Source organism: Rhinolophus hipposideros (genome assembly GCF_964194185.1).
Source record: "Rhinolophus hipposideros genome assembly, chromosome: 7".
In the NCBI taxonomy this organism is placed as follows: Eukaryota; Metazoa; Chordata; class Mammalia; order Chiroptera; family Rhinolophidae; genus Rhinolophus; species Rhinolophus hipposideros.
In genome coordinates, this window is record NC_138053.1 from 65,940,034 (window position 1) to 65,956,059 (window position 16,026).

At 34.5% G+C, this 16,026-nt stretch overlaps 1 protein-coding gene across 3 annotated transcripts in view; it reads left to right on the forward strand.

Moving 5' to 3' along the window:
* The window catches only part of IL6ST (interleukin 6 cytokine family signal transducer), a 51,328-nt gene extending 36,043 nt beyond the window's left edge, over nt 1-15,285 (forward strand). For all 3 annotated transcript variants that reach the window (XM_081054521.1, XM_081054523.1, XM_081054522.1), the window contains 6 exons: nt 697-798; nt 968-1,114; nt 1,481-1,621; nt 5,266-5,362; nt 9,084-9,165; nt 9,980-15,285. In XM_081054521.1, coding sequence (XP_080910647.1) covers nt 697-798; nt 968-1,114; nt 1,481-1,621; nt 5,266-5,362; nt 9,084-9,165; nt 9,980-10,720 — 1,310 coding nt within the window. In that variant the 3' untranslated portion in view covers nt 10,721-15,285. The remainder of the gene's footprint in view (nt 1-696; nt 799-967; nt 1,115-1,480; nt 1,622-5,265; nt 5,363-9,083; nt 9,166-9,979) is intronic.
* The last annotated feature ends 741 nt before the right edge of the window (nt 15,286-16,026 follow it).

Here is a 16,026-nt window from a genome sequence, read left to right on the forward strand (position 1 = left end):
AACTTTAATTAAAAAAAAGATAGCAACGGAGCATATATTACTTCATGAATAATACTTAAGGAAATATAAATTACGGTTGAAGGTATAAACTTCAGAGTAACACCTTATTTTCTGATGTGGACAGATAAAATGCTTTATAAAAAGAAAACATTTACTATTGTATGCTAAAGAAATAGAAAACTTAATTTGGAGAGATTATAATAAGTATTCAAGATTATTTTTTTCTTTTAAAGTTGTGTTACTTTCTGGGAAATAACACTAAGTTTTTTTTCCCCAGTTACCTGACAAACCAGGGCCATTAGTACTTTCTCTAGCTCTTACTTAGTGGAATCTTGCTCATTAGGCAGTTACCAGAGAATTAGATAAGATTTACAAAAATTGTCAAACTAGAAGTAAGACGCAGGATAATTTGAGATCAGTGTTTTATAAATCCTGAATATAAATGCAGTCATTACTTTTACTGACGATATAATTTTTTATCCACAGTATTGGCAATAAAAGTAACCTTTTACTTTCACAAACAGTTTTACTTTATTAAGCTTGAATCCAGTAACACAAAAGGCAATGCTTACTTAAAAAACTGCAGTTTAAAAAAAAAGTTTAGTGATCATGAAATTATAATGTAAAAATAAATTATGGAATTATGCTTTTTTGTTATAGAAAAAAACAATGCTTAATCTACTATTCTTACCTTAGGGAACCTAGCAGAGAGCAAATGTTATTTGATAACAGTTACTCCAGTGTATGACAATGGACCAGGAAGCCCCCAATCTATAAAGGCATACCTTAAACAAGCTCGTAAGTCCAAACTCACTTTCTTTGAAAAATGTTGACCTTTGTATTAAAAAAGACATTTTATTCCTTTTAAATAAGGATATGTCTCATTATGTTCAAATAACTTTATAATAATGAAATTTTACTTAGTTCTAATGATTTTCAGTTAGCAAATACCTTTATTCTCTTCCAGCACCTTCCAAAGGACCTACTGTTCGGACAAAAAAAGTGGGGAAAAATGAAGCTGTCTTAGAGTGGGACCAGCTTCCTGTTGATGTTCAGAATGGATTTATCAGAAATTACACAATATTTTATAAAACCAACATTGGAAATGAAACCGGTAAAACTATCAGTTAATAAGAATCAGACTTTTTTTCTTAAGCTTTCAAATATTGTCTCACCTCTTATACATCTTAGTATATTATCCTCAGAAAAGAGATACCTGAGAATATGCCTTATGGTTGCATTCATGGTTCTATTAAAGAAGTATTATGTTGTGCTTATAAACAAAGGATATTATTTCAGTTATGAAAGTTGTTTTCTGGTAAAATATATTTTTATTTCTTTTTAGTACTTTTTAGTATTTCTTTTTAGTACTTTTTAGTATTTAGTACTTTTTAGTATTTCTTTTTAGTACTTTTTAGTCAAATGTATGAAGCAAAAACACTGAATGGTTGAATAAAGCATAATTATTGATTTGTTCCAGCTGTGAATGTGGATTCTTCCCACACAGAATATACACTGTCCTCTTTAACTAGTGACACTTTGTATATGGTACGTATGGCAGCATACACAGATGAAGGTGGAATGGATGGTCCAGAATTCACTTTTACTACACCAAAGTTTGGTAAGAAATAATGACATTTAGGCTTCCTTTTCTTTCTCTTCTTAAAATTTAATCAGACTAAAAATGGACTTAATTTATATGTTAAAATTTGGTTAAAAGTACATCTTTGGATTCATAGAAATGAAGTGTTCAGAAATTATGACATTTATGTGTTTTTATCTGGTTTTAATTGTTTTCTTTAAACTATAGAAAATAGTTTTCCTCACGTTTTTTGTTGTTTTCTTTAACTGTTTCTGACTGATTCTACCTATACCCTAATAAATCCCAAAAGAATTTGTGTATCTTTCTATATGGGTTCATTTTTTTCCACTGGCAAAACTTGGATGTGGTCTCTTTCCTTCTTGTTCCTTCCTTTTATAGGCAGGTTACTGGAAAGACTAGTCTATCCTTGCACTCTCTACCTGCATACCTCTAGCTCATCCTCTTTTTTTAATAAATTTTTTTATTGGGGAATAGTATGTTTCTCCAGGGCCCATCAGCTCCAAGTTGTCCTTCAGTCTTGTTATGGAGGATGCAGCTCAGCTCCAAGTCCAGTTGCCATTTTCAATCTTCAGTTTTAAGGGGTACAGCCCACCATCCCATACAGGAATTGAACTGGCAACCTTGTTGAGAGCTCGCGCTGAGCCATCTGGCCACCCCTCCAGTAGCTCAGCGGCAGCTCATTGTCTTCAATCTAGTTGTGGAGGGCATAGCTCCCTGGCCCATTGGGGAATCGAACCGGCAACCCTGTTATTCAGGGCTCGCGCTCTAACCAACTGAGCCATCTGGCCGCCCCCTCAAGCTCACTCTTTAACCTGCTGAAACCAGGCTCCCAATCCACCATTCCACTGAAACTTCTCTGATGTCATTTATAGAAGACCTCTTAGTTGTCATATCCAATGGATGCTTTTTAGTCTTCATAATTTGTTCCTACACTTCTCAGCATTTGAGTCTGTTGGCCTCTCCACCCTTGGAACTGCCTTTTCCCTTGGTTCTTCTAACCTTTTTTTTTTTTTTTTTTGTATTTCAAATGGCACTCTCGAGTCTCTTCCTCTCGGCTACTTCCTTTTTGGTCTGCTTTTCTGTTCTGTTTTTAATGGTTTGTATTCTCCAGAGCCCTTTTCTTGACTCTATTTTCTTATCTGCCAGTTCAGTCTGTCTACTTCCTATCCATGACTTCAGCCATCCTCTCGTTCTTTCCCATACATACTTATCTTTCTTTGTTCCATGCCACAACTATCCACCTCTGGCCAAAGCCAGAAATTTGGATCCAATTTTAGTCGATTTTTAGCTTTTTTTTTTTTTTTGGCTCACATAAGCTGAGTATCAAGTAATGTTGATCATACATTCTAATTATTGCTTGTGCATGTCCTTTCATAATCTCTTTCATTCACCCTAAGCTTCTCATCTTTTTCTGTCTTTCCCAGTGCTTTGCCCTGTGTTAGGTCCTCAGCTTCATTTGTTTTTGCTTTTCCTTTGGCCTACCTTAAGCAGACTTAAGCAGAATTCTTTCTTGTTCGTAGTATATTTTGAATCATTATAGAAATTACCTTATTTTATTACAATTATATTTGTAATCCCCACCGCCAAATACCAACACACTCAGTGATAGTTAGCTCCATATTCCTCGTTGGTTAAATGATTGTTAAATGAGAATATGTAAATGGATGAGCAACTACATAAAATAAACAATAAAAGATCCAGAATTTTGCTGTGATGGCCAATAATGAATATAGTTTCTGGGATAAGATTTGTAGTGACAGTTAATAGAATATATATGTAATAAATATTTGAAATAAAACTTTGTGCCATGATCTTCAGAAAAATAAAAATAACCTTTTAAATATTATCCTGTTTATAAAAGTAATGTTCAATATACGGAATTTAGACTATATAGTAAAATACAAAGAGGAAGAAAAGTCACTCCTAAATCCCTCATCCAAATCATCTCTTAACATAATTGGTATATCCTAGTCTTTTTATGCATACATTTTTTCCAAAATTAGATAATAATTATCAGTATTACTTCATTATCTGCTTTTTTCACTTGACTTCTCTATTGTTTGTTGTATTATGGATCTATTATGGCTTCTTCACATAGCATTGACTTTGCTCCCAAGAACCTTACAGCTTAGTTGAAATATGGCATAAGTAAACAAAAAAATGGAGAGTCATTTGGGCCACGTAGACAGTAAATAAAGTGGGAGTTTAAAGATATCAGTATGGTGTGGAGTTTCACTTTCAAAGAAGATTTTGTGGAGGAGACTGTACTTGAGTCTTGAAGTTAGGATGTGGAAAGAGGAGGAAGAAGGCATCTTGGAGCAGCATGCGCGAAGGTCCAAGGCATGAAAATAAGCAGAAGTTTAGCAGGAATAAAGGGAAGGTTCTGCCTGAATTTTGGCGTAAATGTGAGAACCTTAGCATTCAAGAGTTAATATTTGCCATCCTATAGTTTATTCCTGAGCATTGATCTGATTTCTTGATTTCTGTTAGGTTTCATAGGATGGAAAGTCACTTACAAAGAGAGATATGTGTGGTGGAAAGATTAAGTAAATAGCATGCGACTGCAATGTTACTTTCATACATTTTTCCTGTAAAATACTAATTAAAAGGGGACTGGAGGAGTTAACCAGAAGCAACCATAAGGCGAATTATTAAAAAATATCTCCAATATAAGTTATGCCAATTAGTAATAAGCCCTCCATTAAATGCAGATAGGAGATTCGTGTAGTGTTTAGCAATCTTAGGCTTATTGCTTTTTAGATGATAATATTCCTCCTTTGACATTCCTGTGCCTATTAAGATTCTCCTAAAATTCTTAGCCCTATAGGAGAGATATCATCTTCTCGAAAATAGTAAATAACTCTCGAAAATTATCTGAAGTTTGCATTTTTATTCCCTGTAGAAAGTTAACATTTGAAGTTCAATTATTATGATTATTTTACCGCTTTTCCAGTTCTACCCAGTACCCATAAAACTCAAAGATAACTTTTTGCTAATACTCTGCTGAGTGCAGATCATAAATGTAATAAATGGTTAAGTATGAAAGCTCTAATTTAACAGATAGATTATCCAATAAACTGAACTAATCATCTTATTCCCCCAGCCAACATACGTATATGTATTTTATGCTTACTATGTGGCCAGATAACTGAATAAAGGCATAAGTGGCTGGGATATGATTTGCCAAAGAAAAACAGCCTTTAAGTCTGAAAAGGCTGTAAAAAGAAATAGGATGGTATTTCATCTTTTTTAATAGTACAGGCATACCTCAGAAATTGCAGGTTCAGTTCCACCGCAGTAAAGTGAATATCGCAATAAAGGAAGTCCCACGATTGTTTTGGTTTCCCAGTGCATATTGAAAATTATGTTTCTCCTGTAGTCTTTTAAGTGCACAATAGCATTATGCCTAAAAAAACTGCACATATCTTAATCAAAAAAATTTATTGCTGAAAAATGCTAACAATAATCTGAGTCTTCAGTGAGTCATAATTTTTTTGCTGGTGGAGGGTCTTCAAAAAAAATTGTATCTGCAAAGACCAATAAAGCGAAGCACAATAAAATGAGGTGTGCCTGTAATCAGGTTGGGAAGCTGCGTTGTTTTTCTTTAGCATATCTGTCAGTAGTTATTTTCCTACTTACCCCTATCTTGTTTTTCAATTTAGCTCAAGGAGAGATTGAAGCCATAGTTGTGCCTGTTTGCTTAGCATTCCTATTGACAACCCTGTTGGGAGTATTGTTCTGCTTTAATAAACGAGATCTGTAAGTACCCATATTCATATTTTTGCATTTTTACCCAGCTTTATTGAGCTATAATTTACATGCAGTAAAATTCATAAATTTTAAGTGTACAGTTTGATGAATTTTGTAACTCTATACAGATGTATTACTACCATCACAATCAAGATAGAGAGTATTTTTATCACCCTAAAAAGTTCCCTCACTTCTGTTTTGTAGTCTATCCTCTCCCTCAACCCCAGGCAATCATACCTGCTCTGTGACTGTGCTTTTGTGTATGACATCCTTCCCTTAGCATGTTTTTGAGATTCATCCATGTTGTTGCATATACTGATTTTTTTCTTTTTATTGCTGAATAGTATTCTCTAGTATAGATACGTCAAAATTTGTTCCTGCATACATCTGTGTATGGAAGTTCGTGTTGTTTGTTTCATTTTGGCTATTATAAATAACGTTGCTATGAACATTCGCATACAAATCTTTGTGTGGTCATGTTATCATTTTTTTTGAGTACCTACTAGTGGGATTGTTGGGTCATATGGTAAGTACATATTTAACTTCATAAGAAACAGTCAAACCGTTTTCCAGTGTGGCTGTACTATCTTGTATTCCCACCAGCAATGTGAGAGTCTCAGTTGTTCCATATCATCACCAGCCCTTGGTACTGTCAGGGTTTTTCATTTTAGCCATTGTTTCTCCTGCGTGTGTAGTGCTCTCATTGTGGTTTTAATTTCCATTTCCCTGAGAACTAGTAATGGATCTTTTCATGGGCCTCTTATATATCTTCTGTGGTGTATCTTTTGAAATCTTTTAGTGATTCTTAGATTGGATTGTATGTCTTGTTAATATTGAGCTGTAAGAGTTCTTATTTATATATGTATTCTGTTTACAAAATTTTTGTCATATATATGTTTTGCAAATTCTGGTCTGTGGCTTACCTTTTTGTTGTCTTAACTGTGACTTTAGAAAAGGAAAAGTTCTTAATTTTGATGAAGTTCATTTTATCAGTTTTTTTTATAGTTCTTGTGTTTTATGTCTTGTTTGAAAAATCTTTGCCTAGCCCAGTTGTCACAAATATGTTCTACATTTTCCTCTAGAAGTTTAATCATTTTAGCTCTACGTCTATGAGCTCTTTAGAATTAATTTTTGTGTATGGCATGAGGTCAGGGTCAAAGTTCATTTTTTCCAATAGATGTCTTGTCATTCAAGCATCATTTATTTATTTTCCTTCCTCCTCCTCCCTCCTGTCTCCCTCTCCCCCCGTCCAACTACGATTCAAGCTGTTGTTCTCAGTCTAGTTGTGGGGCACACAGCTCCCTGGCCCATGTTGGTATTACCGGTATGCGCATTGCACGCCCCCCCCCACCAGCGGAGGCAGTCGGTTGCCGGCTGTTGGTCGACCACGGCGGCTCATGGCAGCTCTCCGAGGCTGCCGTCTACTCATGTTGGCCGCCAGCTGCTCAGCTCCAGGTCGAGCCATTGTTCACCATCTGAGCTATAGAGGGCGCAGCTCACTGGCCCGTGTGGGAATCGAACCCGCAACCTTGGCGTTAGGCACACAGCGCTCTGGCAGCCTGAGCCACCCGGCCGCCCCTCCAGCAGCGTTTATTGAGAAGATTGTCTTTTTTTCGCTGAATTGCCTTGATTGTGCTTTGTCACGGTCAGCTGTCCTATAGGTTTGGATCTATTCCTGGACTCTCAGTTTTGTCCCACTGATGTGTGTATCTGTTTATGTAAATACTACTCTTGATTATTATGGCTCTCGAGCAAGTCGTGGGATTCCTCCAGTATGTTCTTTTCCAAAATTATTTTGGCTAAGTTCTTTGCCTTTTTGCATAAATTTTAATATCAGTTTACCAATACCATTTTTTTTTAAATCCTGCTAGAATTTTATTGGGACTTTATTGAGTCTATAGATTAATTTAGGGGACAATGCAATCTGAAACAGAGTTCACATGTTCATGAGTCTTTTGGCCCATGGACATAGTAAATCTCTTTATTTATCTGGGTTTTGATTTCCTTTTGCAATGTTTTGTAGTTTTCAGTGGAGAGGTCTTGCACATCTTAATGTTAAACTTATTCCTAAGTATTTTTTATACTACTGTAAATGGACGTAAATTTTTTTTATTTTCTAGCCATTGATTTTTTAAAAATATATTGATCTTGTATACTGAGACCTTGATGAATTCATTTACTCTAATAGCTTTTTGGATTCCGTAGGATTTTTTATATACATAATCATGCTGCCTGCATGTAAAGATGGTTGTTCCAATCTTTGTGCTTTAGTTTTTTTTCTTACTGTACTGGCTAAGACCTCCAGTGCAGTGTTGAATAGAAGTGGTGAGGGCCAACATCTTTTCATTATTCCTGATTTTAGGGGAGAAAGTATTGTCTTTCACCATTGCATGTGATGTTAGTTGCAAGTTGAAAAAGTTCTCTTATATTTTATTTCTATTTTGCTGAAAGTTTTTGTCATGAATGGATGTTGAACATTCTCAGATGCCTTTTCTCCTTCTATTCAGGTGATCATGTGATTTTTTTTTCTTTCTTCCATGAATATGGTAGATTTTATTCATTGATTTTTCAGATGGTAAACCATCCTTGCATTCGTTGGAGTTTTCTGGATTCATTGTGTTAATCATTTTTGCGTCTGTGTTCATAGGTGATATATCATGAGCTCTGTCCTTTTCCTGTGATGTTTTTGTCTAGTTTTGAATCAAGGTAATACTGATTAGCTCCATAAAATGGCTTCATGAAATTAATGGGGACGTGTTACCTCCTTAATTTTCTGAGAGTTTTTGTGTAGGATTGGTATTACTTCCTCTTAATATTTGATAGAATTCACAAATGAAGCCGTCTGGGCCTGAGGTTTTCTTTGTGGGAAGATTTTTAATTAAAAGTTTAATTTCTTTATAAATATAGGGCTGTTGAATTTATTTTAGTCTGATTTGGTAATGTGTGTCTTGCAATGAATTCATCCATTGATTGGTTGGTCTGTTCCTCTAGGTTGTTAACTTTACTGCTTTTTATATTATGTCCAGATTTTATACTTGTTCCCACTGGAGAGTCAGTCTGGTAGAATCTTATTACTCATTTTCATTTTTATATTTGAACTTATTCTCAAGATGACTCACTTCCTGTATACTTAAGTACACTAATAGATCTCTAATTTTGGGCTACAAATTATAGTAAAGTAAAACATACATAAGTAAGTTTTTTTATGATGAGAATATTCCGCATTAATTGGGTGTTTTCAATATTGTTGGTCTTTCTTTTGAAAAATCAAATTTATCATATTTTATGTGGTACCAGTGTGAAATTTTATTTGTTATCTAGACTCCTTTAATTGGAAATTGAACATTTTTGCTTTTTTTGTTGGAAAGGGATGTGCCACAACATTTTGTGACCTGGCTAAAGTTTTTAAGTGGTTTTTACTGAAGAATTTAATTTAAGATATTTTTCTAATTGAACATTGATTACTAGTTTTAGCCTTGTTAACAATTTTTCATTTTGACTAGGATTAAGATCCTTAAACATTTTAAATAGTATTTTTCTACTGATTACAAGGAAAGTAATTTTTGATTGGCTTTGAGATATATAGTAGGTATTGTTTTTTTACTTAATTGCTTTTTTGTTTTTACTTAATTGGTTTGATTCTTAGATGAACATGTTTAGAAATAGGGACTATTCATTGTTTATTACATGTGGTTGGTTGTACATATGCCATATTTCTTTTCCTCTCCAGAATTAAAAAACACATCTGGCCTAATGTTCCAGATCCTTCAAAGAGTCATATTGCCCAGTGGTCACCTCACACACCTCCTAGGGTAAGATAAAATGTTTCTGACTTGTTTATAATACACATGCCTATTTGTATACATTTGTAGAGTTCAACCAAAAGATAAGCAGACTGAATCAAAAAGTAAATGAAAACAAAATAGCGCATAAATGAGAATTTTAATCAAAATTTAAAATAATACCTATACATTTTCTAGCTCATTATCATTATAGCATATTTATTTTGATAGTACTAATATCAGTTATCAGTATCTTGATACTACATAATTGAAAACTTAGTGTTTAAAAAAAGAAGACAGTGTTAATACTGCTATGTGATAACTCTGTAAGGCATGCATTTTGGATTGGATATATAGTCTACTGCATTTTAACACTGATGAAATGATTTGTATGTATTATCTTCTAATCCTTGAATTTTATATTAACAAACTAAAATGTGTTACATGTTATGTGTTCTATGAAACTTGAGTCATTTGAGTTTATTTTTTCTTCATGTTTTCTAGTTTTCCTGTCCAGTTAATTCTATGCTACCTTGTCTTAAGCATGAAATAAGAAATACTATTCATACACCATTAGCTTATCAAAATGGCACATCAAGAGTATGATTTAGAATTCTGAGGAAATATAGCCTGATTCATTCATACTACTTAGAATCATTTCACAATATCTGTGATTCAAGTAGTTGACTGATTTGGTAATGTAGATTATCTCTGCACCATTAAAAGTTATTGAGAAGTTTCAGAGATGCATTAGCTCTGTTGGCTTTAACGTTTGCCATATATATTTCAAAGTTTCTAAATAAACGTATGCCATAGGTAATAATCCATTTTCTCTCTTTCTTAGCATAATTTTAATTCAAAAGATCAAATATATTCAGATGGCAATTTCACTGATGTAAGTGTTGTGGAAATAGAAGCTAATGACAAAAAGCCTTTTCCAGAAGATCTGAAATCATTGGACCTATTCAAGAAGGAGAAAATTAGTACTGAAGGACACAGCAGTGGCATTGGAGGGTCTTCATGCATGTCATCTTCTAGGCCAAGCATTTCCAGCAGTGATGAAAATGAATCCGCACAAAACACTTCAAGCACCGTCCAGTATTCCACTGTGGTGCATAGTGGCTACAGACACCAAGTTCCATCAGTCCAAGTGTTCTCAAGATCCGAATCTACCCAACCCTTGTTGGATTCCGAGGAACGGCCAGAAGAGTTACAGCTGGTAGATAATGTAGATGGCAGTGACGTCATTTTGCCCAGGCAACAGTATTTCAAACAAAACTGCAGTCAACATGAAACCAGTTCAGATGTTTCACAATTTGAAAGGTCAAAGCAAGTTTCATCAGTCAATGACGAAGATTTTGTTAGACTTAAACAGCAGCAGATTTCAGATCATATTTCACAGTCCTATGGATCTGGGCAAATGAAAATGTTTCAGGAAGTTTCTGCAGCAGATGCTTTTGTTCCAGGTACTGAGGGACAAATCGAGAGATTTGAAACAGTTGGGATGGAGGCTGTGATTGATGAAGGAATGCCAAAAAGTTACTTACCACAGACTGTAAGACGAGGTGGCTACATGCCTCAGTGAAAGACTGGTTCTTGTTACGATTTCAGCAGTACCTGTAAAGTAAAGCTAAAAATATTTTATCTGTAATTTCAGATAAAAGTAATCTTCACTCACTGAAGATGATCATTTGCCCTTAAGGACAAGAATGTACTGTCCTCCCACATGGGCTATTTCTATCCCAGAAAACGTGGGATTCTACTTTAAGCACTACAGAAACTGACTTCCTCCTCTGAATAGCTGAATGACTTTGTGCTGTTTCAGGATGTTTGCACTGAAGAAAAACAGAAAGCTTCTCTGAAATTTATAAAGTAAAATGGTTACCTAAAAAACAAAGTGTATTTAAATAATAAGCAGTGATAAACTTAGCACAGCTATATTGATTTTAATGCGAATAGTCATCAAATAAAGTGGCCCTAAGGAAAGATAATATAAAGAATTAAAGGAGCAAGGTCTAGACCTTGCTAATTTATGCTACATCAGCTGACAACAATTTTAAAAGAGGTCCAGGCAGCCTAACTGTTATGTATGAGCCTAACTTTTGTTGCCTGACTCCCCTCCAAAAAAAAAAATTGCACTCGTTTGTATTCATGCCAACACATAAATTACTAGTTTTCTTTCATTGGTAATGATGCTGCCAGTTACTGGAGAAGAGGAACTCTGGAGTTTTAACTTGACAAATTAATAAATTTTTGAATATAATCAGTAATCTAAATTTCCAAAAATTTGCTATCGTTATTAACAACCTCTTTGAAGGTCTATTTTATACATTCAGCCAAGTTCCCAGATAAGAGCTAGGAATGAAAGCCAAACTAAAACATTTAAAAAATTCTTTGCCATTTATAAAGGCTTAAATTGTTAACATTTTTTATATAAACATTGACCCTTCTTGTTAAGAGTTCAGAGAATTTAGTTGATGAAGCACTTTATACAATGTTTTCAGCTTGAAATGTGTTTTAATATGTTTAGTTTTTATTTTTATGTATGCCAAGATTGAAAATTCTTTTTTCCTAGTAGATGTTTAAAGCAAACTAAGTTAGAGGACTTGGGCAGTTTTCACCAAAACAAAAGACAATCTCAAAAATCTGCATACTGATCTTAGTAAATATCACAGTTACTATTTTAATATCTGCCAGTCTGAGGTAGTTGGAACTTAGTTCTACGTTGTGATTTAGGAATATTTTAAACCTCTTCCCACACGTTCTGTTCTTCAGGGAATAAGTGAGCCAGGCCTCCAGAGTTTAGTGCTCAACCTACTTTCGCGTTGATGCCTTCTCCCAGCCCCAACATTTGATGAGGAGGTAGGGGCTAAGGGTAGGAGCTGAGTACGTAAGAAAAAATTGTCATAAATCATTAGTTGCTGAGTACTGCTATCAAGTAAGTTTGGAGAAACAGGTTTTGTTTTTCTGTCATTTAGGTTACAGAAATCAGGTCAACTTACAATAGTTTGTAGAAGTTAGTGAAGAATAAAAGGCTAAGAAAAATTGGTATACATTCACAGTTGAAATAGGATTCTACTCATTATCAGAATTTTGTTCACATTAGACTTCTTGTTACACTTCATCCTTTGTATTCTTGCCTAATACTTTTCAGAGTTCTTACACATGTATGGTCTGTGTGAGACAGAGCAGATGCTTTATTCTTATATATCCAGTAATATTTTAGGTGAGACCAACATGAGATTGATAGAATGACAGAATTATATGAGGAAAATTAGGCACAGAAAGGTCAAGTAGGGACAGAGAGACCCCAGACTCACACTACAGAATAATGGCATCACCACCATTTAAGTTAGTCATCAAAGGCTGGTCCAAAACAGCATTAGATTTATCTTGTTAAATGTCTGTCATGAAATTTATGTTTCATTTCCTCAAAATAAGTAGTCACGTTATTGCAATTACGTTTAGTTGTAAACTTTCTCATAACAAACAGCAGTGATAGAAGAACATTATATTGTGAAGTTTGTACATGGAGGGGGTCAGCTAGAAAATGTGGACTCGTGATGTAAGGGAATGAGAATGAAAAGTCATTTAAGAAAGGATATAATATAAGCACATTTCTCTGTTGAAACTTGAACAGAACATGGTGCTGTGAGTGAATGCCTCCCTACCGCGATCACTTCAGACAAATGGATATGGTTACTGTGCAAAAATCTATTCAGGAAATAAACATAATCTCATCACTAATATGTAATACACATTTTTGCCCCAAAAAAGAAAAGAAATGAATTTTTTTTTAAGTACAAAATAACTTTGCTAAGGCATGTCTTGAATAATCAATTTTGATGCATATAAATTTAAATTGTATTTTAGGTGAGCAGAGAAGCAAATCCTGGTTTTTTTATGACATTTAGTCCATCTAAAAGTTAGTGAATTTATCACTCACTAAATCTTTAGTATCCAAAGTGGAGTTTAAAGTAATGCTAGCACATCGGAAAGCCTCTTCATGGACAAACATAATTCACAACTTCTGGTACAATTGCCCTCTTGTAGGATTTAAAAAAAAAAAAAAAAGCATATAATGATATATATTGCTATTGTAATTGGACTATTAGTCACAGTGTCTTTGGTATCCTACTCCTATCCCTCATCAAAGCATGATTCTGAATAACTAGCCTCAAACCCATTAAAATCAAAATTAGATTTTTTTTTTTTTTTTTTTTTTAACGTGGATCAGTCAGCACTCAGGAACGTATCAATGTGTGAGTAGTAGAAGCAGGGGGAAAAGCAAAATCATTCACACGTTCTGGTTTCCTGTCTGTTCTCTACCTAGTTGTTCATTTAATTTCAACCTATTCCTTGGTAAGAAATTTTACACAATAATTCATCCAGTAACCCTAGCTCAGTGAAGTTAAAGGTCAATGAAGTTGAACTATACTTTTAAAATGTTTGTTTATGATAGGTCCTATTTAAAGTGGAACATCTAAAATAGCTTTATAAAGAGAAGTCAGACGAATTTTGGAAGATGTCTTTTTTTTAACCAACACAGTTAACTAGTTAAAATCATAACATAAATGTAGAGGTAGAATAATTATATAGCATTCCCTAAAATATTTCTGTTAACTGGCTTATATTGACCAAATATAAATCAAATAGGAGAGCTTTTTCATTCTGTTACACAGGCGTACCTCAGAGGTATTGCAGTTAGGTTCTAGACCATGGCAATAAAGCAAATAGCGCAATAAAGCAAACCACATGAGGTCTTGGATTTCCCAGTGTAATTTATGTTTACACTGTAGTCCATTAACTGCAGTAGCATTATGTCTTTAAAAAAATGTATATACCTTAATTTTAAAAATGCTAGCCGTCATCTGAGCCTTAAGTGAGTTGTAATCTTTGTGCTAGTGGAGGGTCTTGCCTGGATATTGATGAGATGCAGTATCTGTGAGGCGCAGTGAAGTGAAGCGCAAGAAAACGAGGTATGTCTGTATTCCACATTATTCCCCTCTGGTTGGTTTTAAGAAATTCCTAAACCATACAGTTCTGTTTCGATAATGTTGAAATGTTAATAAGCCACATAAAACTTCAATTGTCAAAAATTATTGGGGTAGCTGTCTATTGTAGGTCATGTTGATTCTATTGCCTAGGTAAGATTACTTAAAAAAATTTTTTTTGCACTTTTCTGTAAATTAAGAGAGTATGGAGCCATAAAATGGCAAGGTATTTAATTTTAGCCTAAAATTGGGCATTGCCATTGATTTCAAAGAAGGTCTAAACTAGCAGCGTTACAGCTTAATTCTTCTTTGGACTGGTCCTTGACAGCAGTTCCTTTTTAGAGTGATTATAAACTATTCAGATATAGGTCAAAATAAAAATTTTCAAAGCCAAATATAGTATCTTTTGGACTAATATATATTTTTTCATCATATGCTACTAGTATGTGTATTAGCATAATGATAATCTAGTATATATTGCATTAAAAATAAAAAGGCAGTGCTGGGTGAGCTCTTCTGTTACCCTTTTCTTCCTAAATTTCTAAGAGCTTTTTGTAGTCATTAGGTCCTTCAGGTTAGTTTAACTTCATTAACCAGTTGTTTAAAGCTAATAGGTCATGGTGGAAATGCATTTACGGCCAGTGGTGGTGAGATGTTCCGATCTTTTTATCCCTTCAACACAAGCTTTGTCTGAAGGGTAACTACATGTTTCAAATGCTGTTACATGAATATCAAAATGTGATGTGTCAGAAATAAAGGGACATTTTAAAAGGTAGATGTTTGAAAATTCTTTAGTCTTAATGTATATGTTGAATACTATACTCTAAAAATAAGAGTGCAATTTGCTAGTACTGCAGTACAGTAATCAGCACTGGTATGTCTCCTCTTTGTATCCCAGCTATGTCCCATTTACTTGTAAGGGGAATCCTTTCAAGTTCACTTGCTGTTTTACCCCCACCTAATCTAACTTCATATAGAAGACTTCACTTGTGTAGAGAGAGTATTGTACGTATTTTTATCTTTGTAGTGAATTGCATGTGCTAATTGTAACCACAACTGTTGTTTTTATGTTGACATAACTCTAAATGTTATCGTAAATATTCTCCTATATATCAGCTCTAATCCTTTAAGTTTAAGAAATAAATTCTTGTTCAGATTTTTTGTGTGTTACTACTGTTTGCTTTCATTACATATAATAGTTGCGGTAACAGTATCACTACTGGTGCTGGGTCTTGATTGAAACTAACTACATACATTATGAGGCTTCCATGGCTTTTCAAATGTTCATCGAGCATAATGGAATAGGATTTAGGAGAACATTGATAACACTGTCTTCACCTTAATAACATATAGAATGGACTTGGAGATGGCAAGTTCATGTACTTGTGTTCCAGGTTTATTCACTAAGATGAGTTCTGGAAACCTAGCGTTGTACCTACCAGTGGACTTTTTCCTACTGTGTTGATAAGAGACCAACCAAGTACAGAAGTGCTATGCCATCTTGTGGCCTGTCTGTGCCCACACTCTAGAGTCTCATCTTTGTCACAGTGAGGCATGAAGCCCATTGATACACAGCACCTCATTCATACCCCTGAGGGTACTGAGTGTATGAAACTAACCAATTCCACCTGGAAGAAATCTGAACTACTAGATCTGCTCATCTTCACATTGTGATTTCTTCTAAAATATGCAGGGAGTCAAAAATGAATCCACAAACCAGACAAGTTAACCTTCCCTTCACATAAGCTAAAGGTTATAGAAATAATACCTTGGCTTTGCGCTATGTGTTCCTTTGAAACCTATTTGGCTATGGCTCTTAGGCTCCGCCTGACATCTTTGTGGTCCCTCTTGTTTTACCCAAATTTATATTACGGATTCAGTCCATCCCTTTTCCGAA